At 44.0% G+C, this 26,775-nt stretch overlaps 1 protein-coding gene across 1 annotated transcript in view; it reads right to left on the reverse strand.

Moving 5' to 3' along the window:
* Positions 1-26,775, reverse strand: part of SDCCAG8 (SHH signaling and ciliogenesis regulator SDCCAG8) — a 462,443-nt gene that overhangs the window by 211,399 nt on the left and 224,269 nt on the right. Inside the window, exon 13 of the mRNA XM_033937699.1 lies at positions 12,167-12,309. Coding sequence (XP_033793590.1) covers positions 12,167-12,309 — 143 coding nt within the window. The remainder of the gene's footprint in view (positions 1-12,166; positions 12,310-26,775) is intronic.

Below are 26,775 nucleotides of genomic sequence, written 5' to 3' on the forward strand. Positions count from 1 at the left end.
TATATCTTTTGCTGATCTACAAGCCAAATATACCATTTCATCCACCTGTTTCTACCAGTGGCTTCAATTATCCAATGTGATAAAGAAATCTAAATTACTTGATATTATTGGCACATCTTCATTGTTTAGTATTCTTTTCATTTATAGTAAAAGGCCATGCAGCCTCATTCATACGTATTTAATATTTTTATTAACTCCTCATATAATAATCACATTCTAATTCAAAAATGATTTGAGTCGTCATCTCAGTGAGAGCTCCTGGAATACTTTCTGGTCTAAAACACTTTGAAAGATTTCTTCTGCAAGCTCTATACAATCAATATATTTTCTACATCATAAAACTGTATGGACTCCTCAAAAACTACATCTAACTGCACTATTATCTACCAATCGTTTTTTGGAATTGAAATTTACAACCAGGAACATTATTGCATATGATATTTGACTACCCGTTAGTATATTCTTATTGGTCTGAAATATGGTCAATTATAAAGGCGATATTTGGATTTCAGAATGATTTATCTGTTTCTACTGTAATTTTTAAAGCTGTAACATTGACAATTTCAATTTCAGAGAATCATTCTAAACTATTTAATATTCTTATTATAATTGCATTAACATTGATTTTATCCAACTGGAAAAGTTTTGATCTCCTTAACATAGAAACATGATGGCAGATAAAGGCCAAATGGCCCATCCAGTCTGCCCAACCACAGTAACCATTATCTCTTCCTCTCTCTAAGAGATCCCACATGCCTATCCTAGGCTTTCTTGAATTCAGACAGTCTCTGTCTCCACAACCTCTTCCGGGAAACTGTTCCACGCATCTACCACCCTTTCTATACATTATTGGTGGCAATCTGTTTTGCAGCAACATAAATATGAGATGTTACTATCTACAGCCCTACACACTTATACCATTAAGAAACAGACATGGGCCCCACTTGAAAAAATATTTAATCCATTTTGCTTCTACTGGATCAACATGACACTACTTACTCACATATTATACCTTGTTCCATTTATGCTATTTTATCAGTAAGCCTCTGAAATGTTGCATTGCCCTTTTTTTTTCTTAACATCTTACTTTAATCCCTTTGTTTTTCCTGGATTTAAATATTCTCTCATGGATGTGTTCTTAACTAAATCATATGATATTGTTGTGAGTTTATATTCAATTTTTCTTTTCTTAACACATTCCTGTGTATATCTCATTGTTATGACTTTGCCATTTGTATACTTTAAAATAAAATTTCAAGCCAAAAAAAAAATAAATTTATGAAATGTACTTGTGATTTCCCTTACTGTAATTTTTTACCTAAAAACATCTGCATTATATTAATTATTTATGGTTATATCTACCTCTTAAAAATGCATATATTGAACCCTAAATTAAAGAAGACTTGATCCCAAAATAAGTATACAGAGACAAATATGGGCATAAATACACTAAAAATAGATTATAATAGGGCAAGTTGGTGGCTCACAGGACATATAAGTTGGTGGCTCAACGGCCAGGCAAGATCTCTGCTTCCAATGGGAGCAATTGTTTCAGTCATTGTGCAACTGTAATATCTAAATATCTAATAACCAAACTTAGGGCTTATACTTGCAGTATTCTACAAGTAGACCGGAATGTGTAGCACTGGATGACTGGGCTAAACAAGTTGGAAGATGAAATAAAATATGAGGAAAATATCTGGGTAGCTGCAAATGAAAGCCCATGGTGTTATAGCCCAATCAAGGCAATTTCTGCCAACATTTTGTACTAGCTAGAAATGCAAAGGAGAAAGCTACTAAGCCAAAAAAGGGAAGGAAAACATCATATTACAAAATAACAACATGCAATGGTGAATTAATAGTACAAACCCAATTCCCAAGCTTGAAAATTTGAATACCATGAGCAGATAAACAGCTTCCGCACAATGCATGTGTAAAATGATTCATTTCTTCTAATCACATACACTGACACCCAAAATTATAAATGGTACGGTGGTAAAATATCACACATATTTTCCAATGTCTAAGCCAAAGCTTTCTGGACAACTGAAGTTCTTGTTCCCTAAGTATAATAGACACATTGTAAATTCATTTACACTGCTATAGGAATTTAAAAAGAGAATATGAAGATGCTCATTGGTGGTTAACATTGGCACTTGCATTCATTTCTGTACTCACTCACCAATTTAAAGACACTACAAAATATTAAAGTGGAAGTAACTTAGTCACATTTTATTTGCATATTCACAAAATGGTGTGCAAAAGTCTAGAACCACTTTTGAATCATGCATTCTTCCAACTTTCTGACTTATTATTTTAATTTCTTTGTTGACCCAATAGATTTGTCTGTGTAACACATTATAAGGGATAAATTTGGTTATTAGAATCAACTTTTTATTCTAGCTTGGCCTTAAATTTCTGAGTTTGTTAAAGTTGTGTAAATTGATTAAATCGTTGGCCCAAAAAGTACATACGAGTGTCATCTATCCTTCATATTAGGTGTATTTGGTGAGTCACCCACTGTTTTTGGTCACCTGTCTCCACCGTATCAGCATTGAGTGAACCAGTTTGATGAAGTGATCAGGATGACAACATGGTTCCAGGCTGCAATGAATGATTCAATCAACTCACATTTTTATGTTGGATGTCTCTTTGGTATCTCCCAGGCCACCTTATGCCACAAGTTCTCGGTCAGATTCAGATCAGGAGATTATAAGAACATACCGTGTTTCCCCCATTATAGGACCTCCTCCTTTAGTAAGACACCCCCCTTTTTTTCCCCACCTGGGAAATATAAGGCCCCCCCCCGAAAATAAGGCACTATTTGGCAAGCATGTCTTGGCGATCCAGAGTACTGGTACAGTACCGTATGCGTGGTCACACAACTTCCTGCTTCCGCTGTCCAAGAAAACAAGCCCAGGAACAGCCTCTGTACACCGAGGCCCTGATTCTCCAAAAGTGCGTCCCGATTTTAGGCAGCTGTAGACGTCCTACAGCTGTCTAATCAGCCAATCGGGATGCACGTTTTTTTTTTAAAAATGCTCCCCAGGCAGGCCGCCCGGGAGAGGCGTCCTATACTAAACGCCGATTCTGTAACCGGCGTCTTTAGAGAATCGGGTTAAATTAGACGCGGCCGCTATACTTATGGCAGCAAGGGATCTCCCTGCTGCAATATGTATAGCGGCCGCGGTTTTTGCGGCCGCCTGTCCCATCACCGATAGGAGAATGCCTAACTCCTCCTGTCGGAACCCCGAGCCCCCTCCCCCCCAAACTCATAATCACCGACAGGAGGATGCCCAACTCCTCCTGTCGGAACCCCGGAACCCCCTCCCCCCCCAAACTCGTAATCGCCGACAGGAGGATGCCCAACTCCTCCTGTTGGAACCCCGGACCCCCCTCTCCCCCCAAACTCGTAATCGCCGACAGGAGGATGCCCAACTCCTCCTGCCGGAAAGCCCAACGACCCCCCGCCCCAACTAATCTCCCTCCCCCAACTAACCTTTCAATGTTGGTCAGCTGGACGGGTCTTGCTGCCGTCCAGCCGACGGGTCTGCCTCGTGGAAATGAGATGGCACGCCCCTTCCCGGCCCATCCCCGCTAAATCTAAGGCCTGATTGGCCCAGGCTGTAGAAGCCTGGACCAATCAGGCCTTAGGCATAGCGGGTCCACCCATCCCCACTAATCCTAAGGCCTGATTGGCCAAGGTGCCTAGCCTGGGCCAATCAGGCCTTAGATTTAGCGGGGATGTGCCGGGAAGGGGCGTGCCGTCTCATTTCCACGAGGCAGACCCGTCGGCTGGACGGCAGCAAGACCCGTCCAGCTGACCAACATTGAAAGGTTAGTTGGGGAGGGAGATTAGTTGGGGCGGGGGGTCGTTCGGCTTTCCGGCAGGAGGAGTTAGGCATCCTCCTGTCGGCGATTATGAGTTTGGGGGGGGAGGGGGTTCCGGGGTTCCGACAGGAGGAGTTGGGCATCCTCCTGTCGGCGATTACGAGTTTGGGGGGGAGGGGGCTCGGGGTTTCGACAGGAGGAGTTAGGCATTCTCCTGTCGGTGATGGGACAGGCGGCCGCAACAACCGCGGCCGCTATACATATTGCAGCAGGGAGATCCCTTGCTGCCATAAGTATAGCGGCCGCGTCTAATTTAACCCGATTCTCTAAAGACGCCGGTTACAGAATCGGCGTTTAGTATAGGACGCCTCTCCCGGGCGGCCTGCCTGGGGAGCATTTTTTAAAAAAAAACATGCATCCCGATTGGCTGATTAGACAGCTGTAGGACGTCTACAGCTGCCTAAAATCGGGACGCACTTTTGGAGAATCAGGGCCTTAAATGTTTTTCTGGTTTGTGATACAGTTTTTTCTGGTTTGTGATACAGCTTTTCTGGTTTGTGATGACCTGTACCATATACAGGTAATAAATGTCTTTTTTTCAGCAATAAATGTGTACTGTATTCTTCTTCATGGAAAAATAAGACATCCCCCTGAAAATAAGACCTTGTGCATATTTTGGAGTTTTTAAAAATATAAGACAGTGTCATATATTCGGGGAAACAGGGTAAGAATAGCCTAACTGGGTAAGACCAATGGTCCATCAAGCCCAGTAGCCCGTTCTCACGGTGGCCAATCCAGGTTCCTAGAACCTGGCCAAAACCCAAGGAGTAACAACATTCCATGCTACTGATCCAGGGCAAGCAGTGGCTTCCCCCATGTCTTTCTCAATAACAGACTATGGACTTTTCCTCCAGAAAATTGTCCAAACCTTTCTTGAAACCAGCTACGCTTTCTGCTCTCACCACAACCTCTGGCAATGCATTCCAGATCTTAACTAATCTCAGTGAAAAAAAATGTCCTCCTATTGGTTTTAAAAGTATTTCCTTATAACGTCATCAAGTGTCCCCTAGTCTTTGTAATTATTGACAGAGTGAAAAATTGATCTACTTGTACCCATTCTACTTCACTCAGGATTTTGTAGACTTCAATCATATCTCCCCTCAGCCATCTCTTTTCCAAGCTGAAGAGCCTTAACCTTTTTACTCTTTCCTCATATGAGAGGAGTTTCATTCCCTTTATCATCTTGGCTGCTATACTTTGACCATTCCATTGATGATGTGAAGATAGCTGATGCCACTGGCAGCCATGCAGCCCTAGACCACAATCTTCAAAGGATGCTTCAGTGAGGTTGAGGCACTTAGGCTTAAACTCCTCTCCAGAAAACCTCATGTAGGTGTGGATCTGGTTACCAAACAGGTAGAAAGTGCTTTCTTCAATGAAATGCACCTTTTCCCACATTTCCCATGTCTAGCTTGAGTACTTCTATGCCCACTTGATCTAGTTGCGCCTTTGGACGTCAGTCATCAGTGGTTTGTAGCATGCTTTGCAGCCCCTCAGATCAAACTGAAGGCTCCGGCGACAAACTGTGATAAGATGAAACTGATATGAAACTCATCCGACCACTCACGCAGTAGCTGAAGTGAGATCAACCTGCGATTTGTCAATGAAATCCATCAAAGTGCATAGTAGAGAATGACACGGTGAAAAAATTGGTCCCCGTCACCGCCCCGTCCCCGTCTCACCATCCTCTGCACCGCCCCGTCACCGCCATTCCATTCACCGCCCCGTCACCGCCACTGCCATCCCATTCACCGCCCCGTCACCGCCACTGCAACCCCATTCACCGCCCCGTCACCGTCACCGTCGCATACATAAAAGCCTCAAACGGGTACGATTTTATATAATTTTCTTTATTTACGTTTAAAGGAAACATTCTGTAAAACTTTAAAACTTAGTTAAATATTAGTTAATAACTATACAAAAACAAAACACGCAGAGAAAAAATTAATTAATATAAATTCTCAAAACTGACACATTTTGATCACTAAATTTAAAATAGTTATTTTTCATACAATTTTTCAATCACTAATCTTCCACCACCCCTTAGGTACAATTATTCCAAGGAACCCCAATGGCCAAAATTAGAACCCATGAAGGGACACAGAGCGTAGAAGTCTGCTTGGTGTTCTCTTTAAGTCTCAACTACTGGAGTTGCCATTGAAGCATATTCTAATCTGTCTTGCCATACATGAGACACACACTGTAGAAATCTGCCTGACTTTGTTCTAATGTTCCAACTACTGAAATTGCTGTTGAAGCCCTATCTAACACATCCTAATCTGTCTTACCACACATGGAACAAAGACCATAGAAGTCTGTTCAACACTGGCCTTACTGTAGTTCCTCACAGCCAGATAGATTCCTATTTATATAGACTGTCTCAGAAATTATATACAGAGCTGAATTCATCAGGACAAAAAGAAACCTGTTGGTTCATACTATGAAGTCTGTTCAACACTGGCCTTACTGTAGTTCCTCACAGCCAGAGTCGCTGTATAAGCAGTGCTGCAAGTCTCCCCTCCCCCCAGCGATCACGGCAGGAGGGCACCCAACCCCTCCTGTAGACCCCCCCAACGGCCCTCCCGACAATCGCAGCAGAAGGGTACCCAACCCCTCCTGCCGGTCCTCCCAATGGCCTCCCCTAAGATCGCCGGCAGGAGGGTACCCAACCCCTCCTGCTGGACCCCCCCCCCTACGAACCCTCCCACCCCGGAACCCCCTTAGTCTTACTTTCCAAGTTGGACCGGACAGCTCCTCGCTCGTCTGGCCAGCAGGCCTGCCTCCGTCCAAATGAGGCGGGCCCGCCCCTACCCTGCCCAACCCACAGGATCCTAGGGCCTGATTGGTCTAGGCACCTAAAGCCACTCCCGCTATAGGAGGGGCCTTAGGTGCTTGGGCCAATCAGGCCCTAGGATCCTGTGGGTTGGGCAGGGTAGGGGCGGGCCCGCCTCATTTGGACGGAGGCAGGCCTGCTGGCCAGACGAGTGAGGAGCTGTCCGGTCCAACTTGGAAAGTAAGACTAAGGGGGTTCCGGGGTGGGAGGGTTCGTTGGGGGGGGGTCCAGCAGGAGGGGTTGGGTACCCTCCTGCCGGCGATCTTAGGGGAGGCCATTGGGAGGACCGGCAGGAGGGGTTGGGTACCCTTCTGCTGCGATTGTCGGGAGGGGTTGATCTGACAAATGAGGAGCACGGTGAAACACAGGTAAATAGCGGTTCCTAGAAGGGGGTACATTGGCCCGCGGGGACAAACCTGTTCACCGTTTCTGCGGTCGGTGAATGGCCTTGTCCCCGTCACCGCAGCGACTTCTATTTTTCTTCCCCGTTTTCGGCGGTGACCCGCGGCTTAAATGCGGTGGCCGCGGGTAAACCGTCACCGTGTCATTCTCTAGTGCATAGTCTTGGCATGATGTTGATGCACGTGGATGATCGGACAGAGGCTTGTCTACAAACCCATTGCTTTCTTCTTTTGTACAATCTTTACTACCGTTTATGCATTGCTCTGTTCATGAGTCATAGAGCTATAGTGAACTACTGTAGTTTCTATTCCTGTAATGAAACACAGTAAAACTACACAACCTTCCTCATGGAGCCTTTTTGTGGCAGACAGACCATGATATTGATATTTAGCTCCTGAGTATATTCTCATATGAAAGCAGAATGACAGTCATGGTATGTAGCTTTTGATAATTAAAGCACCACATGAGATTCAAGTGTGGTTTATTATAACAATATTTTGTTTATGCTGGTTTGATAATTGAGTATTGCAATGCTAAGCTTGGCTGACCTTGGCAAATTCTCAATATGACGTTATAATTACACATCTGTTGTGGTGCTGACATTTATTGATTTGATCTATGTCAAGTATATTGAATTAGTACTACAAGTATATCTAACTGAAATACCTTTTTTTCAAAGTAAATGTTTACTTTTATAACTAGTGTAGTCTATCAAGGAAGCAAGTGGCTTAGTAGAGTATGGAGCTTAGAAATAGAAAGGGAGGGGGGGGAGGGAATGGGACTTATATACCATCTTTTTATGGTTACACATGCAAAGCAGTTTACATATACACAGGTACTTATTTTGTACCCGGGTCAATGAAGGATTAATTAACTTGCCCAGGGACAAGGAGTTCAAGTCCTATTTCTACCACTGTCATATCACTTGGGCAAATCAGTGGCGCAGCAAGAGAAGGAGGTGCTCAGAGCAGAGGCACCCGGCATCTGTTCCATTCGCCCCTCTCTTATCCTCGCACTCCTTTCCCATAATGCACACCCACCCCCCTCAAAATTTCAGACACCTGAAAACTTGGCTGTTTTCAAAGATATAAATTTCTGCTTCCCCCTACCGCCTATTCCCACTGTACTTTCCTTTTAATTTTTGTAAACCGTGTCGAGCTCTATATTTATAGAGAAGATGCGGTATATAAGCTTAAGGTTTAGTTTAGTTTAGTGAGCAGCATCTCCTACCTGCTTGCTTGCACCAACCTCAGCTCTCCCTCAGACATCATTTCCAGGTCACAGGACCAAGAAGTGACTTCAGAGGGAGAGCTAAGGCTTGTGTGAGCAGTAGGAGATGCTGCTTGCTGCTGGTGAAGATTTGACGAGGTGGGCGAGAGGAGAGGACGGTGGCTACCAAGTCAGCACTCGCAATGGTCCACCCCCCACTCCCTCTCCTTACTATGCAATTGGGGCAAATCATTAACTCCTGCTGTTTAAACTACCAATTTAGATTATAAACTCTTCAGGGAAGGAATATAGGCATCAAAGTTTAATCTGTTATAAGGAGGTGTGGCTTAGGGTGCCATACAAACGCTGAAATATGTAACTTCTGTTTCAGTGACTTACCTAGTTATTCAGTGCTGATACTCAAAACATAACTCTATCTTTGAATATCTGGGTTAGATTCGGTCTGTATATTGGGGTATATATATATAAACACAAACAGTATATACATATATTGAGGGTATAGATAGATACCCCCAATATACAGGCCAAATCTAACCCAGATATTCAAAGATAGGGACATGTCTTGAGCATCAGCACTGAATAACTAGGTAAGTCACTGAAACAGAAGTTACATATGGGTGCAGTTATAGACTTTGTGTGTCCTATCTGCCAGCGGGCACTGGCACTGAATATGGCAGGTGCACGCATTACTACTGGCTCTTCCCTAACTCCGCTCACAGACTGCCCCTGCACTAAGAGCACAAACTGTAATTTCTCATTTCTTTCCTTCCCTGAAAAATATTGTTCTATTTTGTATATTTTTGTTAACCAACTTAGGGGTCCTTTTATTAAGGCGCACTGATTTAGCGCACGCTAAATGCTAAGGCATCCATTATATTCTGCAGGCGCCTTAGCATTTAGCGCACACTAAATTGGTTAGCGCACCTTAATAAAAGGACCCCTTAGTGCACTAACTAGGTGGTGTATCAAATAAATTTAAAACTTGATTTTCAGCAGCATTGGGTGGTCAAGTGCCACTGAATATCCAGGGATAGCTTACTGAAGGCTAGATTCACAAAGCAAACCGATCGTGTACCGATCGGTTTGCAACCCAATTTTACTCCGGCCCAATTCACTTACCTCTGTGCCGATCCGATTCCGATCTGTGCATGCAAATGAGGAGAACAGCATGCAAAGTAGGCAGGGATGCGATTCACCAAAGAAATTTTTGAAACCGACTGGGCTGGCCGATCAATACAAGACACGACATCCTTTTTCCACTGTCCTCGGCCTGAAATCCCAGCTCTCTGCTCTAATCTGCTCTCTGCCCCTTCCATAGAACTTGCTGGCTCAAGTGCAGTGCAACGTCTTGAAAGCTGTCTTAAGAAGAAGCCGTATTTTTTAGATCTGGCCCAGTATGCTTGCTTGGCATATTAATAATCAGACGGGGTCCTCGGTGGTCACTGCAGCAGCGGCAGCAGGGTAATGGGAGCACATTCGTCAGGTCCAAAGCAGCGCCAGTGGAAGCAAGATCGGAGACCACTACGATAATGCAGATGCCACCCCAACTCTCCTGCTCTCTGCCGCCCTTCTCTGCAGTGCGAGCCCGTGGTTTTAAAGCGGGGCTGCACTGCGGGGAAGGGCACCAGAGCGCAGGAGAGTCGGGGCGGCAAGAGCAGGGCTTGGCTGGAAGGGGAGAGCAGGAGAGTCGGCGCACGTAAAAATACTCAAACAAACCAGCAAAACAAGAAACGGACACAAAACGCATGCGTGGACAGTGGATGCAAGGGGCAGAGAAAGGGTGGACAGTAGATGGAAAGGGTAGAGCGTGAGAGAGGGCAGAGGCTGGGTGGAAGGGACAAGGAGAGGACAGATGTTGCATAGAAGGAAGCGAGGACAAACGCTGAAAGAAGCAAGAGAGTGAAGAGAAGCTGATTAAAGCAGAAACGACAAAAGGTATAAAAAAATTTCTTTGTTGCTTTACGTAGAATCAAGTAGTATTGTAACTGTATTAATTAAAGTTTATAAATAGGAAATTGAAATAAGGCAGTTATTTTTGGGACTAAACACCTTTCCTCAGGTCAGGACAGCATACCATAACAGCAGGGGTGCCCAAATGGTCGATCGCAATCGACCAGTAGATCGCAAAGGCAATGTGAGTCGATTGCATTGCCTTTGCAATCTTTTTCTTTCTGCCTTCCCGAGTGAGGCCAGGGGCGTACAAGTGCCAGACTCACAAGACTTCACCTCCAACGAGAGGTAGTTCTGGGCCAGCCAATCGCTGCCTGGCTGGCCTGGAACTTCCTCTCCGACGTCAGAGGTGAAGTCTTGTGAGTCCAATGCTTGTTAAGTGCCTAGCCTAGCTCAGGGAAGCAGCAGGGAGAAATTTGAAAAAGGGCAAATATCTAATTATTCCCTTCTAGCACTGGATGCTTCTTAAATTTATTAAAAATATTCTGGCACAAGTGTCAAACTTTAAAAAAGAAAGTCATATTGAGCATTGGAAAATAATAATAATTAACTAATAAAAATAGTACACATTTAGGGCTCCTTTTACTAAGTTGCGAAAATGGTTTTAGCGTGTACTTAGCGCGTGCAGAATTACCACGTGCGCTAGATGCTAATGCCAGCATTGAGCCAGCGTTAGTTTTCCCGTGTAGCACGGGAGTTTGCGCATGCTAAAAATGTTGGCGCACCTTAGTTAAAGAGGGGATTAATTTTCCCCACCACCAAATTTCCCCATCCCATCCCACCCGGCTACTTTTTCATGCCACCCGGCTGGAAAAAATTTCTAGGGAGAACACTGTGTTTAACCCATGCTGAATATCTTCCCCATGCTTGTTAAGATGCACTGAGTAAAATGGCATTATTTCCTTAAAACTGTGCAACATAATATAAAATACCACTATGGCAACTTTTAAATTAAATATGTATCTTGTGCCACTTCAGCCACATATAAATAAGCCAGAAGCCCATGCTACGATCCAAACTTGCCAACCCCATAATGAGATTTTCATATTTTTTTTGTACCTCAGTGTCTATTTGCTGCCAGAATTATTAGCACCACTATATACCTTCAACTAAAATTCTGTTTCTTAAAACAGACTATTTCTAATTTAAAAAATTGGCCTTTCTCTTTGAGGATTTTGGCCCAGTAGTTTCCACCTGCTCGTTTGGGCTTCCAACTAAATTGAAAACAGCTTCTATTGGAATATGCTATCAATCGTGTTCATTTGCAACTACTTGGTGTTTGGCAATAACTACAGACTGTGGCATTCTCCAAGACCCAGTACATGTGTCTCCAATATTTGGCCAAACTGTGCTGCTATTGGGCAATGGCTGGGACTCCCTGTCTCAATTGGCTGTGAATGCTTTCTCCACAACATGGGCTAGCCCAAGGCACAGAAACTTTGTTTGAGGACAAAAGTGATTTTACTGATTCCAAGTTCTTATTAGAATTCAAAGATATAATTTTGACTTCTTAATTTTCTTGTAGGATTCATTTTATTTCTTTTATGATTTTCTCTTTGCTTATAGAAATTGTATAGATTTGGTTATAGCAACAGAGGAAAAACTGTACAGCTACATTTTTGTTTCAGGGGCATCATAAAAATATTTTAGCACGGAATCTATTTTGTTCTGTATTTTCATTTTCTGCCAAAACTATCAAACACCACGTATGTCACCATATCTCTACTTTTTCTACTATGCCTTAAAGCTGTGCATGCAGTAAATGGCTAAGAATATGTAAAACAATTGTTTACAAGCCTGTGGCAAAAAAAATTAGAAGTATGGCATGGGTGCTATGGCATCTAATAAGATTAAAGGTACCTGGAGAGGTGCAGTTGATGCTCAGATTTACCCAGCAGTTCTGTCAGTTTTAGGCATTCATCTTTGGATCTTGCTGTGTCCTTCTGGGCTTGTTCCAAGCGCTGCTTGTTCTCACTCAGTTCTAATCCCAACTTCTGAATTTCCTTCAGAAACAGAAAAAGATACAGAAATGGCCATACAATACATGCTGTAGGATACGTTTTTAGATATTTGAGATGTTTATTGAAAGGCATACATAGAATAAATATTTCCAAATAATGATTCCTTTGTATGAGGACAGATGTTACAGAAATTATAATTGTAGTTTAGAATCACATGAGAACAGAACCCCCCCCCCCCCACACACACACACACAATTGCTAGTCAGCAATGAACACATCTTGTTCTGTATGTTCCTTAAGTATTTTCAGTATTTTTTTTTAACTTTCCTAAAATTGCTATTCATGTGCATGTATTTATACATTTATTTCAAAAATTGTATGTGGTATTTACACTTTGAGAGGCAGGAAGGTATAAACAGAAGAAAGGGAAAGGGAATGGGGGCTTGTATACCGCCTTTTTATCGCTTTAGCATTTCAAAGCTGACATTCAAAGCAGTGGGCATTGATTGGAGGATTAAGTGACTTGCCCAGGGTCACAAGGAGCAGTACCGGGATTTGATCTCACAACCTCTGAGTACAGAGGTAACAGCTCAACCTGTGAGCCTAGTCAGGAAGAACCAGGATCCATCTGAAAAAAGCAAACTACTACCAATGCAGTATAAAGCAGCTTTTTCAACAGCAACAAGGACCCGACTCAGCTATGTTTTGGCAGATGCCTGCATCTGAAGTACTAAGAAAACATAGGTAAGCATTGATAACAGATAAAACACTGTTCTAAATAAATATAAGTCTATAAAAACTAATCAAAATATACAAAAAAATAAAATAAACTACTAAGTCGTATATAAAACATAAAGAAGATAAACCACATAGAACTGAAAGTATTTTGTAGTATATAAATAAAAATTTATATTAAATGAACTTACAAACAAAAAATAATAAACTAATTAAGTGGCTGAATGAAATGAATGCACCCCCTCCATGCCCCGACACCGTCCCCGCGGACGACTTCTTCGCCGGCGTAGAACCTGAGAAGAGAAGCGGGACTTACCCGGAGCAGAAGACTTCGAGGCCAATGTCAAGGACTTCGAAGCCGAGGACAGCCGGGGCGGGGCCGAGGTCGCCAAGGTCAAGGCCGGGGCCGAAGCCGAGGCCGACGTCAAGGCCGGGACCGAGGCCGGCTCCACCATAAACAGGTCCGCCATACGAGCCCGACGGCGGCGGAGAGCCCGGGATTGGAAAGTCGCGCACATGGGGCACGAATCGGTGGGATAATCAGCTCCCAGGCACAAGATGCACCACCGATGGGGGTCGGTGATCGACAGCAGCCGATCACCCTGGGTGCACTTTTTAAAACTGGACAAAGGCCGGGACATGAAAACCTAGGCCGCGACCGAACGAGGCCACGCAGCCACGGCAATCCGGGAGCCCCCGGATGCCTAACACGATCAAAATTTTTTTTTTTAAATGTAGAACAACCGAAAACGAAAGCGCACAGTGACTTTGAAAAAAGAAAACAACAAAGCCGCGGTGCTAGAAGGCAATTCGCACGGAGAACAAAAGATCAGGGCTTCTGGCTCCACGGAAACTTTAGAACTGAGGACCACGAGGTGGGGATGCGCCCTCTAGTGGAGCGGGAAGGCATGCATATGCATGGTGCAGCATAGCAAGCTTGAATCTTCAATCAAGTTTGCTTGAAAAGTAGTCCGCGTCGGGGCTCCGTGGATGACGTCACCCACATGTGAGAATATGCTGCCTGCTTGTCCTGGGATAGTGAAAACTACTCTTTCTCAATTTCAATAAAATATATAGAATATACCCCTCCCCTCCCCTTTTACTAAGCCATTGTAGAGGTTTCTACCATGGCCTGGAGTGCTAAATGCTCTGATGCTGCTCTGACACTCATAGCCCTGGGTGAACATTATGCACTAGAAAAGGAAGGAGTAATGCATATGTCCCTTGCACTGTTTCATACCCTGGCGGACCAACTCCCGTGCAAAGATGACCACTGATCTAGAGGAGTGTATTTGTATATGGTGTGGGTGGGTGTGCTTCAGCTATCTGAACCTGGGTTACTAGGAGAATAGCTTTAGAAATTCAGGCACCTCTAGAAATGGTCAGGGACCCTGCCTGAGTGCCAGCAATTTTTGGAAGTCAAAGGGTAATGTGAGAGGCCAAGCTAGCCTTTGGATTTCCTGGAGGATGATCTCAAAATGTGACCTCACTCCAGTGGAGTCTTAAGCCCTGGCTCTGGGCGGGAAGTTTGTCTTTTGGGAGAACAAATTAATTGATCACAATAAGAAACTAAAGTTTAAGTGTAGGTCTATCGCCCACTTTTCAGACTTGGACTTTGAACTTGCAGCAAAATCCATCCAACAAGAAGAATTCCAGTGCATCTGAATTATTTACATCTAAGTGAGACTTTGTACATACTTTGGAATTGCTGAAAGAAGGTGTTACTGTTCAAAACTATTGCCTCTTCTGTATTTCAAGGAGAAGTAAAGGTTTGAGTTATTCAGCAACTTACTGGTGTGGTCTACCATCATTGGGAGAGCGAGTGGAAGTCTGGTACATGCTTGCTGAGGAGTCCAGCCATGGAAGATGGCTTCTGCTCTGGTCTCATCTAAATAAAATAACTTTGTGTGCTCTTTGCCAGCATCCAGGAGAAACAGGGGATTACAATACTATAAACATAAACCTCTTTGTAGTTATTTGATAATTAAGATGAATGTGGGCCACTCAACATAGCTATAAAATATAAAATAGGTTATACCCACTGCAACCTAGGATGCACTGGGAAGGAGGCAAAAGACTCCGAATAGCCCAAGTAACTAAGGCCCCCCTCCCATAGGCCCACATGCCTTAGGCCCCTCCCCAGTGCATCCTGGAATGCACTGGGAAGGGGAAAGCTCACTATTTTGGAATGGCAGACCTGCTGGCCAGAGGGCGTAAGCATCCCTCCGGTCGGACTTTCTTCTGGAAAGGTATGGGGGGTGCCTGGAGGGGGGCTACAGGTTTGGGGTTGGTGCTGGGGGGGGGGCTATTGGTGTTGGAGTGTCTGGAGGGGGGTTGTTGTAGTTGATGGGGAAATTGGGATGTTCCAGAGGTTCAGGGGCAGGAGGAAGTGGGCATCCCTCCTGCTAGGGTACTTTGGGGGATTTGGGAGGGAGGAATTCCACAAGGATTACAGCAGGAGGGAGTGGACATCTTTCGTGCCAGTCAATTTCAAAGGGGAGTTCCCTGTAGCAGCTGCTCAGCAGATTGCGGCAGGGGTATTCTCTTGTCACGATCAGCTGATGGCAAGGGATCCCTCAGGTGCAATTATCTAACCGGCACCTGTGACATGGGCGCTGGTTAGAGAATCCGGGCGGTTAGGCAGGGTTAGGTGTCTGTCCATTAGGGCAGACATGATTCTATACAGGATGCCAGTCTGCAATTCTCAGCCGCTTCTTAGGCGGCTGCTGAGACTGGTGTCCTATACAGAATTTCCCCCTAATTCTATGCTAAACACTGGTGTCTTACCTGGATAGAAAGGCTTCTCAAAATATGTAAATAAAACTGCCTAGCAGTGCTGCAATATAAAATAACTGACATTATTTTATGGGTAAGTACCCACATGCCACTGCATGGCAGCTAATGTCAAAATGGATGACATCCAAAAAAGGGATGACTCAATCCTAACCATGTTCCTAATCATAAAAATATATAAAATAAGCAACTTGTGTGTAGAATTAATGATGCTGAAAAAACTCATAAAAGCATTATAACCTACAATTATGTGAACCTAACTATAAAACTGTGATAAGAGGTTTCTACCGCAGGCTGGAGAGGTAAATACTTTGAAGCTCATGGAATTCCTATGAGCATCGGAGCATTTACCTCGCCAGCCCGCAGTAGAAACCTCTACCACAGCTTTGCAAAAGGAGCTCTATATGAGCAGCCATTGACTATAAAATGTTGTACTCTAAAATGTTAATTTCTGAGGAATACATAAATTAGTAGTAACAAAAGATGATCTATATTATTTGATAGAATGATGTTACTGGAACTGTTAATGCATCAATGCTGCCAGGATATAATCACACTTGAGGCATGTTAGTATAAAGAGATGTCACATCCAAAGTCACCAACAAAAAAAAAGAGGTCTCAAGGTTTATAATATTTATTTTTTGTGATAACAGCAAAAACACAACTATGATGACATAGTTTTGTATTGTTTCTTGAGAATCTTATACATTGTGCAGTGTTTGATTTGTGTGGAGTTTGTTTTTGCCAATGAAAGAATGGTTTAACGGGACTGTGCTCCTTTTGCACTAGGCTCTTTTCTCCACTATATATTTTTGCATGGTCTCATAGTTGGCGGGTTTTCTCTGTAGATTAGATATTTCATTTTTGTATAGTGAGTGATTCATATCCAATAATTCCTCTTTTATTTTTGGCATGATTTTAATTACTCCAATATCGATGGATAAATGTTACATCAGGGAGAACTAGGGAGGTAAAAATGTCTAAATGTAATAAATGACTACTTCTTAGAGCAACTTGTCCACGAACCGTCAAGAGGGGGAGCTATTTTAAATTTAGTCCTTAGTGGAATGCAAGAGAAAGTACAAGAGGCAACGATGTTGGGTCTGCTGAGAAACTGTGATGATAACATGATCAATTCTGAACTCATATCAGCAGTGAAGTCATTTAATTTTTAAATGGGAAAATGGTTAAAATGAAGGTAAAGAGATCAGTCGTAAAGATTAATATTTTAATTCAGGCATGGCCGTTGTTTAGAAATGCTATTTTGGAAGCCCAGACCATATATATTTCACATATTAACAAAGGTGGAAAGAAAGGCAAACAGCAGCCATCAAGACTAAAAGGGGAAATGAAAGAAGCTATTAGAGCCAAAAGAACATTCTTTAAAGAATTAAAAAAGGATCCAAATGAAGAAAATAAGAAGCAACATAAGCACTGGCAAGTTAGATGCAAAGCATTAATAAAGAAGGCTAATCGAAAATATGAATAGAAATTTGAACAGAGGCAAAAACTCACAGAAGCAACTTTTTCAGGTACATCAGAAGCAGAAAGCTTGTGAGGGAATCCGTATGACTGCTATGTAGATCACTGAGGAGCAAAAGGGGCACTCAGGGAGGGAAAAGTTATAAAGGACAGACTGAATGAATTATTTGGTTTGCTCTTTACATAAGAAGATGGTAAGAGATTTACTTGAATTGGAAATTATTTTCAAGAGTGACAGTGCAGAGGAACTGAAAGAAATCTTGGTGAATCTGGAAGACATACTGAATCAAATCAACAAGTTAAAGACTAATAAATAACTTGGCCTGGATGGTGTGTGTGTGTATATATATATATATATATATATATACATACCCCAAGGTGGCGGACAATATAATGTTGATTTTTAAAAAGGATTCCAGAGGAAATCTGGGAAATTACAGGCCAGTAAGACTGACTTCAGTGTCGGAAATGATAGAGGAAGCTATTATAAAAAATAAAATTACAAACACATACAAAAACATGGTTCAATGGGACAGAGTCAGCATGGTTCAAGCAAGGGAAGTCTTGCCTCACCAATTTGCTACATTTCTTTGAAAGAGTGAACATGTGAATAGAGGTGAGCTGGTTGAAGTAGTGTATCTAGATTTTCTGATAGCATTCAACAAAGTTCCTCATGAGAGACTCCTGAGAAAACTAATGAGTCATGGGATATGAGGCAATATTCTGTTGTGGATTAGGAACTGGTTATTGAATAGAAAACAGATGACAGGGTTAAATGGCCATTTTTCTCAATGGAGGAGGGTTAATAGTGTAGTGGGACCAGTACTATTTAACATACTGTATTTACTGTATAAATGATCTGGAAATCTGAACGAGTAAAATGATTAAATTGTGCGGATGACACAAAACTATTCAAAATATTTAAAATACATGTGGATTGTGAAAAATTGCAAAACAAACATAGAAACATGATTGCATATAAAGGCCAAAAGTCCATCTAGCCTGCCCAACCACGGCATCCACCATCTCCTCCTCTCTGCAAGAGATCCCACATGCCTGTCCCAAGTCTTCTTGAATTCAGACACAGTCTTTGCTTCCACCACCTACACCGGGAGACTCTTCCATGTATCTACCACCCTTTCTGTCTCATGAATTGCCATGGGAACTCATAGAAGCCATTTTTTTCAGTGAGAGTGTACAGTAAGGTATGTAAGAGGATCGATCCTGCCCTGACTCACACTGCTAGACCACCAGGGATTAAGGTAGGTCCAGGAGGCAGCCTACGCTGTTTCTCTGAGAGAGTGAGGGAGTGCAGGAGTATATGGTGATTCTACAGCAGGGAGGGAGAGGGCGTGCATTGATTCTACAGGAGGGAGGGAAGGGAGGAGGGGAGCGCATTGATTCTACAGGAGGGAGGAAAGGGAAGGAGGGGGAGTGCATTGATTCTACAGCAGGAATTGAGTGAAAGAGAGGGTGCACATTGATTCTGCAGCAGGAAGGGAGGGAGGGGGCATGCATTGATTCTATAGCACCACTGGACAGCCAAGATTTAAGATGGACCAAGGACGAAGCTAGTGCTGAATTCGGGAGGGGCAGGTGGATGTACAGCTGGGTGACACTTGAATATAAACCCTCAGTTTATATTTGAGTTAAAAAATTTTCCCCTAAAAAAAGGGGGAGGGGGATGTTCTCAGTATATATTAGGATCAGTTAATATTCAAGTATATACAGTATGTCTGTCTCAATAACAGACTATGGACTTTTCCTTCAGGAACTTGTCTAAACCTTTTTAAACCCCAAAATACTAACCAATGTTACTAAATCCTCTGGCAATGAATTCCAGAGCTTAAATATTCTTTGAGTGAAAAAAATATTTCTTCCTACTTGTTTTAAAGGTATTTCTATATACTTTCACCGAATATCCCTAGGTCTTTGTAATTTCTAAAAGAGTAAAAAATTGATTCGCTATTACCCTTTCTGTTCCACTCAGGATTTTGTAGACTTCAATCATATCTTCCCTTAGCCATCTGGAATGCAGGACTTAACCTGTGTCTTTCCAACCATATCTCTCAGGTGGTATCTTCCTCATTTTACTACCTGCAACAACTCCTAAAAATAAGGAACTACTTTTCGGAGTCTGACTTCACTCAACTACTCTATGCATTAGTACTCTCCCACATGGATTACTGCAATACGCTTTTCAATGGTCTCATGGCGAATAATGTATGATGTCTCCAGCGTGTACAAAATATGGTGATCAGGCTTCTAAGAAACCTCCATGCCCACTACCCTGTTTCCTAGGCTCTAGCATTGGCTCACTGGATGCCTGTAGCCAAACATTGTGTCCTCAAGGGTCTGATGCTAGCATTCAAATCCTTGCAGGATATAGCGCCAAGTTATGTGACGGCTAAGCTTCCTCCATATGTGCTGAACAGATCCCTCTGCTCCCTAGATGAAATATGCCTGAAAACACCCTCTGGTCATACCCTTCAACTGTAAACTTCCAAATGACATCCGTACTCCCACTTCGAGCCACTGGAATCGACTGCCCCTGCAGATCAGATCCCTTGAAGGACTCCTTAACTTTAAGAAAGCAATAAAAACATACCTCTTCACCTAACTCCCCTGCCCATGACCGATCGATTACAAAGAAATGTATACTGGTACCAGATCCCAGTAAGTGTCACGTTAGGAAAACTTGTATTGAAAAATATTGCACTGTAACTATGGCAAATTTAACCTGTTTACTGTCTATATATGTCAAGTTAGGATAAAAAACTTGCATCATAAATGTATACTGTAATTATGGCAAATCTAGTGCAAATCGTAACCTAACTGTATATTATATATGTTTAACTGCTACCTGTTCTGAGCTCTTTGGGGAAAACGGGATAGAAAATGAATTAAATAAATATTTAGCTGATCTTAGTTCTAAATACCTTCTTTACTGATAATCTACATAACACATGTACCGTATTTTCACGCATATAACGCGCGCGTTATACGCGTTTTTACCTACCGCGCATACCCCTCGCGCGTTATACGCGTGAGCGCGGTATACAAAAGTTTTTCTACATAGTTCCCACCCCGCCCGACGCCCGATTCACCCCCCCCAGCAGGACCGCTCGCACCCCCACCCCGAACGACCGCTCGCACGCGCTCCCACCCGCACCCGCGATCGGAGCAAGAGGGAGCCCAAGCCCTCTTGCCCGGCCGACTCCCCGACAATATCGGGCCAGGAGGGAGCCCAAACCCTCCTGGCCACGGCGACCCCCTACCCCCACCCCGCACTACATTACGGGCAGGAGGGATCCCAGGCCCTCCTGCCCTCGACGCAAACCCCCCTCCCTCCAACGACCGCCCCCCCCCAAGACCCTCCGACCGCCCCCCCCAGCCGACCCGCGCCCCCCCTGGCCGCCCCCCACGACACCCCCCCCCCCCTTCCCCGTACCTTTGGTAGTTGGCCGGACAGACGGGAGCCAAACCCGCCTGTCCGGCAGGCAGCCAACGACGGAATGAGGCCGGATTGGCCCATCCGTCCCAAAGCTCCGCCTACTGGTGGGGCCTAAGGCGCGTGGGCCAATCAGAATAGGCCCTGGAGCCTTAGGTCCCACCTGGGGGCGCGGCCTGAGGCACATGGTCGGGTTGGGCCCATGTGCCTCAGGCCGCGCCCCCAGGTGGGACCTAAGGCTCCAGGGCCTATTCTGATTGGCCCACGCGCCTTAGGCCCCACCAGTAGGCGGAGCTTTGGGACGGATGGGCCAATCCGGCCTCATTCCGTCGTTGGCTGCCTGCCGGATAGGCGGGTTTGGCTCCCGTCTGTCCGGCCAACTACCAAAGGTACGGGGAAGGGGGGTGGGGGTGTCGTGGGGGTCGGCCAGGGGGGTCGCGGGTCGGCTGGGGGTGGCGGTCGGAGGTTCTTGGGGGGGGGCGGTCGTTGGAGGGAGGGGGGTTTGCGTCGAGGGCAGGAGGGCCTGGGATCCCTCCTGCCCGTAATGTAGTGCGGGATGGGGGTAGGGGGTCGCCGTGGCCAGGAGGGTTTGGGCTCCCTTCTGGCCCGATATTGTCGGGGAGTCGGCGGTCCTTCGGGGTGTGGGTGCGAGTGGTCCTGCTGGGGGGGGGCAGGGCAGGGTGGGTAAACGGAGAGTCGGGACAGCGCACGGAGAGTCGGGGAGGGCGAAAGGAGAGTCGGGGTGGCCAGAGGAGAGTCGGGGCGGGCGAAAGGACAGTCGGGCAGCATGCGCGTTATACCCGTGAGCGCGGTATACAAAAGTTTTTATACATAATATCGTGGTTTCTGCGCGCTATACCCGTGTGCGCGTTATACACGGGTGCACGTTATCTGTGTGAAAATACGGTAACTAATATAATAACAAGGAAAGATTTATTTACATGACTGAAATAAATAAAAAATATATAAATAAGAATGAAAATGGAAATAACTAGGATATAAAGTTATGAACAAATGTTCAGAATATATCTAAATAAGAACAGAAAATCTTTACAATTCTTTAAAATAAAAAATGAACACTTGTCAGACATTAGCTGGAATAAATGCACAGACCCTAGAAATCTGTCTTCCTGTTTAACTGATAGTGATTACAGATCTTGACTTATACAACTTGCGTGGGTGATGCAAGTCTCTCCCCCTCAGAAACAGCTGAAAGAACAGGTGGTCGTCATAGGCAATGCTTGCTCTGAAATGTTCCAATGATGGTCAGTTGATGAGATGAGTTGATAAGTGTTAAGATGAGTAGTTAGTCTGTTGCAATGGCAGATATTCTTTTATATCATTTTCCTATTGCACTGTCTCCAAGAGTTAAATAACATTGTGTTAGGTGATTAGTATGTGCCCTGATGTGGTGACTAAAGAAAACATAGGAATGTCTTTTGTCATTATTCTAGAGATTTTTCCCCAAATTTAGGCTCCAAGAAGGCTGGGGATGCTATGATCGAGATTCTTTCACATTGGTCACATTCCTTTGTCTTGCATCAGCTAGATTTACTACCACTACTACCATTTCTATAATGCTACCAGGCTTATGCAGCACTGTACAACAAAACATGGAAGAGAAAGTCCCTCTTCAAATGAGCTTCAAATGAGACAGACAAACTGAACAAAAAGATGCATCAATATACAGTGCCCAGGTGAGGGAATTACAGAGGGAATGATAATACAGGTATAGGTGTTTAGCAGTTGGGTTGGAATTTGGAATTGAAAGCAGCTTCTAAGAAGTGGGTTTTGAGTCTGGATTTGAATACTGCCAGGGACGGAGCTTGATGTACCGATTCAGGTAGTTTGTTCCAGACATATGGTGCCACAAAGTACCATATTTTTCAGACTATAAGACACACTTTTTTTCCACTACAAAGTAGGTGGAAATCTTGGTGCGTCTTATGAAGCGAAGATACAAAATTTGTATCCCCCCCCTGTACAGTTGAAGAACACCCACCCCCCCGCAGCCACACCAACTTTTTATAACAAACACCATCTGCCCGCTGTTGCAGCACCACCTTTTTAAAATAAATACCGCCCTCCTGCCACCACAGCGAGACCACCTTTTTAATACAAACATTGCGCCTGTCACCGCACCTTTTTCAAACAGCCTGGTGGTCCAGTGTACATCCTTCCCTCTCTTACTGTTTCCCGCCAGCGGCACAAGTCAAGAGCACGGAGGTCAGAAGCAAGCTTTACGTGCTCCTGCACCACCTTCTGAATGGCTGGCGACAGTTCTAGCGGGACTCGCAAGAACTGCCGCCAGCCATTCAGAAAACAGCGCAGGTTCAGGCGGGAATGCGGAAAGCTCACGCCTGACCTCCGTGCTCCTGACCCATGTGCCTATTGCCCAGAGCCATTGAGGGAAGAATTTAAAAAGTTACAGGTTTTTTTTTTTTTTTTTTAAAGGTATGGGGGTTATGTTAAAAAGGTACAGGGGCTTAAAAGGGTAAGGGGGGTGATTGAAAAGGTACGGTGTTTTTGTAAAGGGTACGGGGGGTATGATTTATAAGGCACGAGGGGCGCAGTGGGTTCTTGAATTTCTTTTCCTCTTAAATGGGAGGGGGGCCCAAAGGGCTTCCCCAGTCTGCCATCGACCTGCCATTGGGAAAGGGGGGATTCGGGGGGGGGGGGGGAGAGCGGTGCCTTTATTAGCTGGAAAGCCAGAAGAGATGTTTCTTTTGATAGGCCAGTTCCTGAATCCAGAGAGGATTGAGTTGGAGGGGGGTGTTTGGCTGGGTTGGGTTGGGTTGGGTCGGGGGGTTTGGCTGGGTTGGGAACTTATTGTGATTGTTGTTCTGCTGAGGAAGGTTGGGACTTGTTCTGTATATAAGATGGACGAGCTGTACATGCCTTGTACGGTTGTGTTGTATTACTCTAGTATACTATTTGGCTCAGAATATTTTTTTCTTGTTTTTTTCCTCTAAATCTAGGGTGCGTCTTATGGTCCAAAAAATATGGTATAAGGGACAAAGTCTGGAGTTGGCCATAGAGGAGAAGGATATGGATAAGAGAGGCTTACCCGATGAGCAGAGTTCCCTGGAAGAACTATAGGGAGAGATGAGACATACTGAGGAGGTGTAGAGTGAATACAGTTGTAGGTCAGTAGGATGAGTTTAAACTGTATGTGGAAACAGATAGGTAGCCAGAGAAGTGACTTGAGGAGAGGGGCAGTGTAGGCATAGGAACACTGGTGGAATATGAGGCATGCAGCAAGTTCTGAAAAGACTGAAGGGGAGAGAGATGGTTTAGCAGAAGGCCAATGAGAAGCAGGCTGCAGTAGTATAAGCGAAAGGTGATGAGGGTTTTTGGAGTGCATACAGAAAGGAAGGGTTGGATATCGGTGATGTAGAGAAAGAAACATGTTTTGGCGGTCTATTAGATATATGAAGAGAAGGAGAGAGATGACTCAAAGATTACCTCAAAGTTACGAGCCGACAAGACCCACGCGGGTTGGGGGGTCAAACTGGACTTAATGCTTACAAATGGGGAAAGTGTTTCTGATGTTACAGTAGGTGATCATCTGGCATCCAGTGATCACTGCATGGTATGGTTTAATACTGAGATGGGTAGACAGCTCATTCAAAAGTAAAGGTTCTAGACTTTAAAAAAATGAACTTTGTTTGAATGGGGGATTACGTCAAAGAATTGTTGTCTAGATGGGAACATCTGGAATGAGTAGAAATGCGGTGGGCAAAATTAAAAGGAATTATTGTAAGGGCGACAGACCTTTTTGTGAGGCAAGTATGTGAAAGTAAGAGGAAAAGAAGGCCGCTTTGGTTCTCAAAAATAGTAGCTGATAAGGTAAGGAATAAGAGGTTAGCTTTCATAAACTACAAAAGATCGCAGACAGAGAAAGACAGGCAAAAATATGTGGAAAAGTTAAGAAAGGCTGATCGAGTAGTCAGGAAAGCAAAGATACAAATGGAAGAAAAAATAGCTGATATGGTAAAATGGGGAGACAAAACTTTTTTTAGATATATCAGTGATAGGAAAAGTGCAAAAGTGGCATTATGAGACTCAAAAGTGAAGAGGATAAATATGTAAAAGCTGATAAAGAAAGGGCTGAATTGCTTAACAAATATTTCTGTTCTGTGTTAATGGCTGAAGCGCAAGGAGTTGGACCACAAAAGACAAACAAGAATAGGGATGGAATATTGGTAGACCCTGATCGATTTTCAGAGTATTGTGTTCGGGAGGAGCTAGCTAAATTAAAGGTAGAAAAAGTAATGGGGCCAGATGTTGTACATCCGAGGGTGCTGAAGGAACTTAGGAAAGTTCTGGTGGCTCCGCTGACTGAACTTTTCAATGCTTTTCTAGAGTCAGGAGTGGTACCAGAGGACTGGAAAAGGGCAGATGTGAACCCTCTAAATAAAAGTGGAAGAAAGGAAGTAGGGAATTAGAGGCCAGTAAGTCTGACTTCTGTGGTAAGCAAATTAATGGAAACACTTTTAAAACAGAATGGTGAAGTTTCTGGAATTGGGTGGATTACAGGACCGAAGGCAACATGGATTCACTTTGATTGGGTGACCAGGGAATTGCATAGAGGGAGTGCACTAGATGTGGTGTATTTAGATTTTAGCAAAGCCTTTGACAGTGTTCCACACAAACGTCTAATAAATAAACTGAGTATCCTCAGGATGGGCCCTAAAGTGATAGGTTGAGTCAGAAACTGGTTGAGTGGAAGACGACAGAGGGTAGTGGTCAATGGAGATCGCTCTGAGGAAAGGGATGTTAACAGTAGTGGTGGGCCTGTTCTTTTTAAAATTTTTATAAGCTATATTGCTGAAGGGCTGTCAGATTAGATTTGCCTCTTTGCGGATGATACCAAAATCTGCAATAGAGTAGACATCTCGAGTGGTGTGAATAACATGACGACCTTGTGAAGTATGAAGAATGGTCTCAAATTTGGCAGCTAAAATTTAATGCTAAGAAATGCATTGGGCTGCAAAAACCTGAAGGAAAGGTACAGTTTAGGGAGTGAAGAACTTATGTGCACACGACAGAAGAGCGGGACTTGGGTGTGATTGTATGTGGCCAAACAGGTTGAAAATGTGACAGTGAAAGCTTAGAAGGATGCTATGGTGCATAGGGAGAGGTATGGCCAGTAGGAAAAAGGAAGTATCGATGCCCCTGTATAAGACACTTGTGAGACCTCATTTAGGCTATGGTGCATAGGGAGAGATATGGCCAGTAGGAAAAAGGAAGTATTGATGCCCCTGTATAAGACACTTGTGAGACCTCATTTAGAATATTGTGTACAATTCTTGAGACCATACCTTCAAAAAGATATAAAAAGAATGTAGTCAGTCCAGAGGAAGACTACTAAAATGGTGCATGGTCTTCATCATAAGGTGTATGTGGACAGACTTAAAGATCTGAATATGTATACTTTGGAGGAAAGGCGGGAAAGTGGGGATATGATAGAGACATTTAAATAACTACATGATGTAAATATGCATAAGTCAAGTCTCTTTCATTTGAAAGGAAGCTCTGGAATGAGAGGGCATAGGATAAAGTTAAGAGGTGATAGGCTCAGGAGTAATCTATGGAAATACTTTTTTACAGAAAGGGTGGTAGATGCATGGAACAGTCTCCCTGAAGAGCTGGTGGAGACAGAGACTGTGTCTGAATTCAAGAAAGTGTGGGATAGGCACATGGGATCTCTTAGAGGGAGGAATCGATAATGGTTATTCCAGATGGGCAGACTGCATGGACCATTTGGCCTTTATCTGCCATCATAGAGGGGAAGATATAGGGGACAACTCACCAGATCACAGGCAATACAGATCGAAAGGGACACAGGAGGGAAGGAAATGCAAGAAAGGAACAGGCCACAAACTCAAGTGTATGTACACGAACGCAAGGAGCCTAAGGAATAAGATGGGTGAATTAGAAGCTATGGCACAAAGAGATAACTTGGACATCATCGGCATCACGGAGACATGTTGGACTGAGGAAAACGTCTGGGACTCTGTGTTACCGAGATACAAACTATACCG

The sequence above is a fragment of the Geotrypetes seraphini genome, chromosome 3, assembly GCF_902459505.1.
Source record: "Geotrypetes seraphini chromosome 3, aGeoSer1.1, whole genome shotgun sequence".
NCBI classification, from domain to species: Eukaryota; Metazoa; Chordata; class Amphibia; order Gymnophiona; family Dermophiidae; genus Geotrypetes; species Geotrypetes seraphini.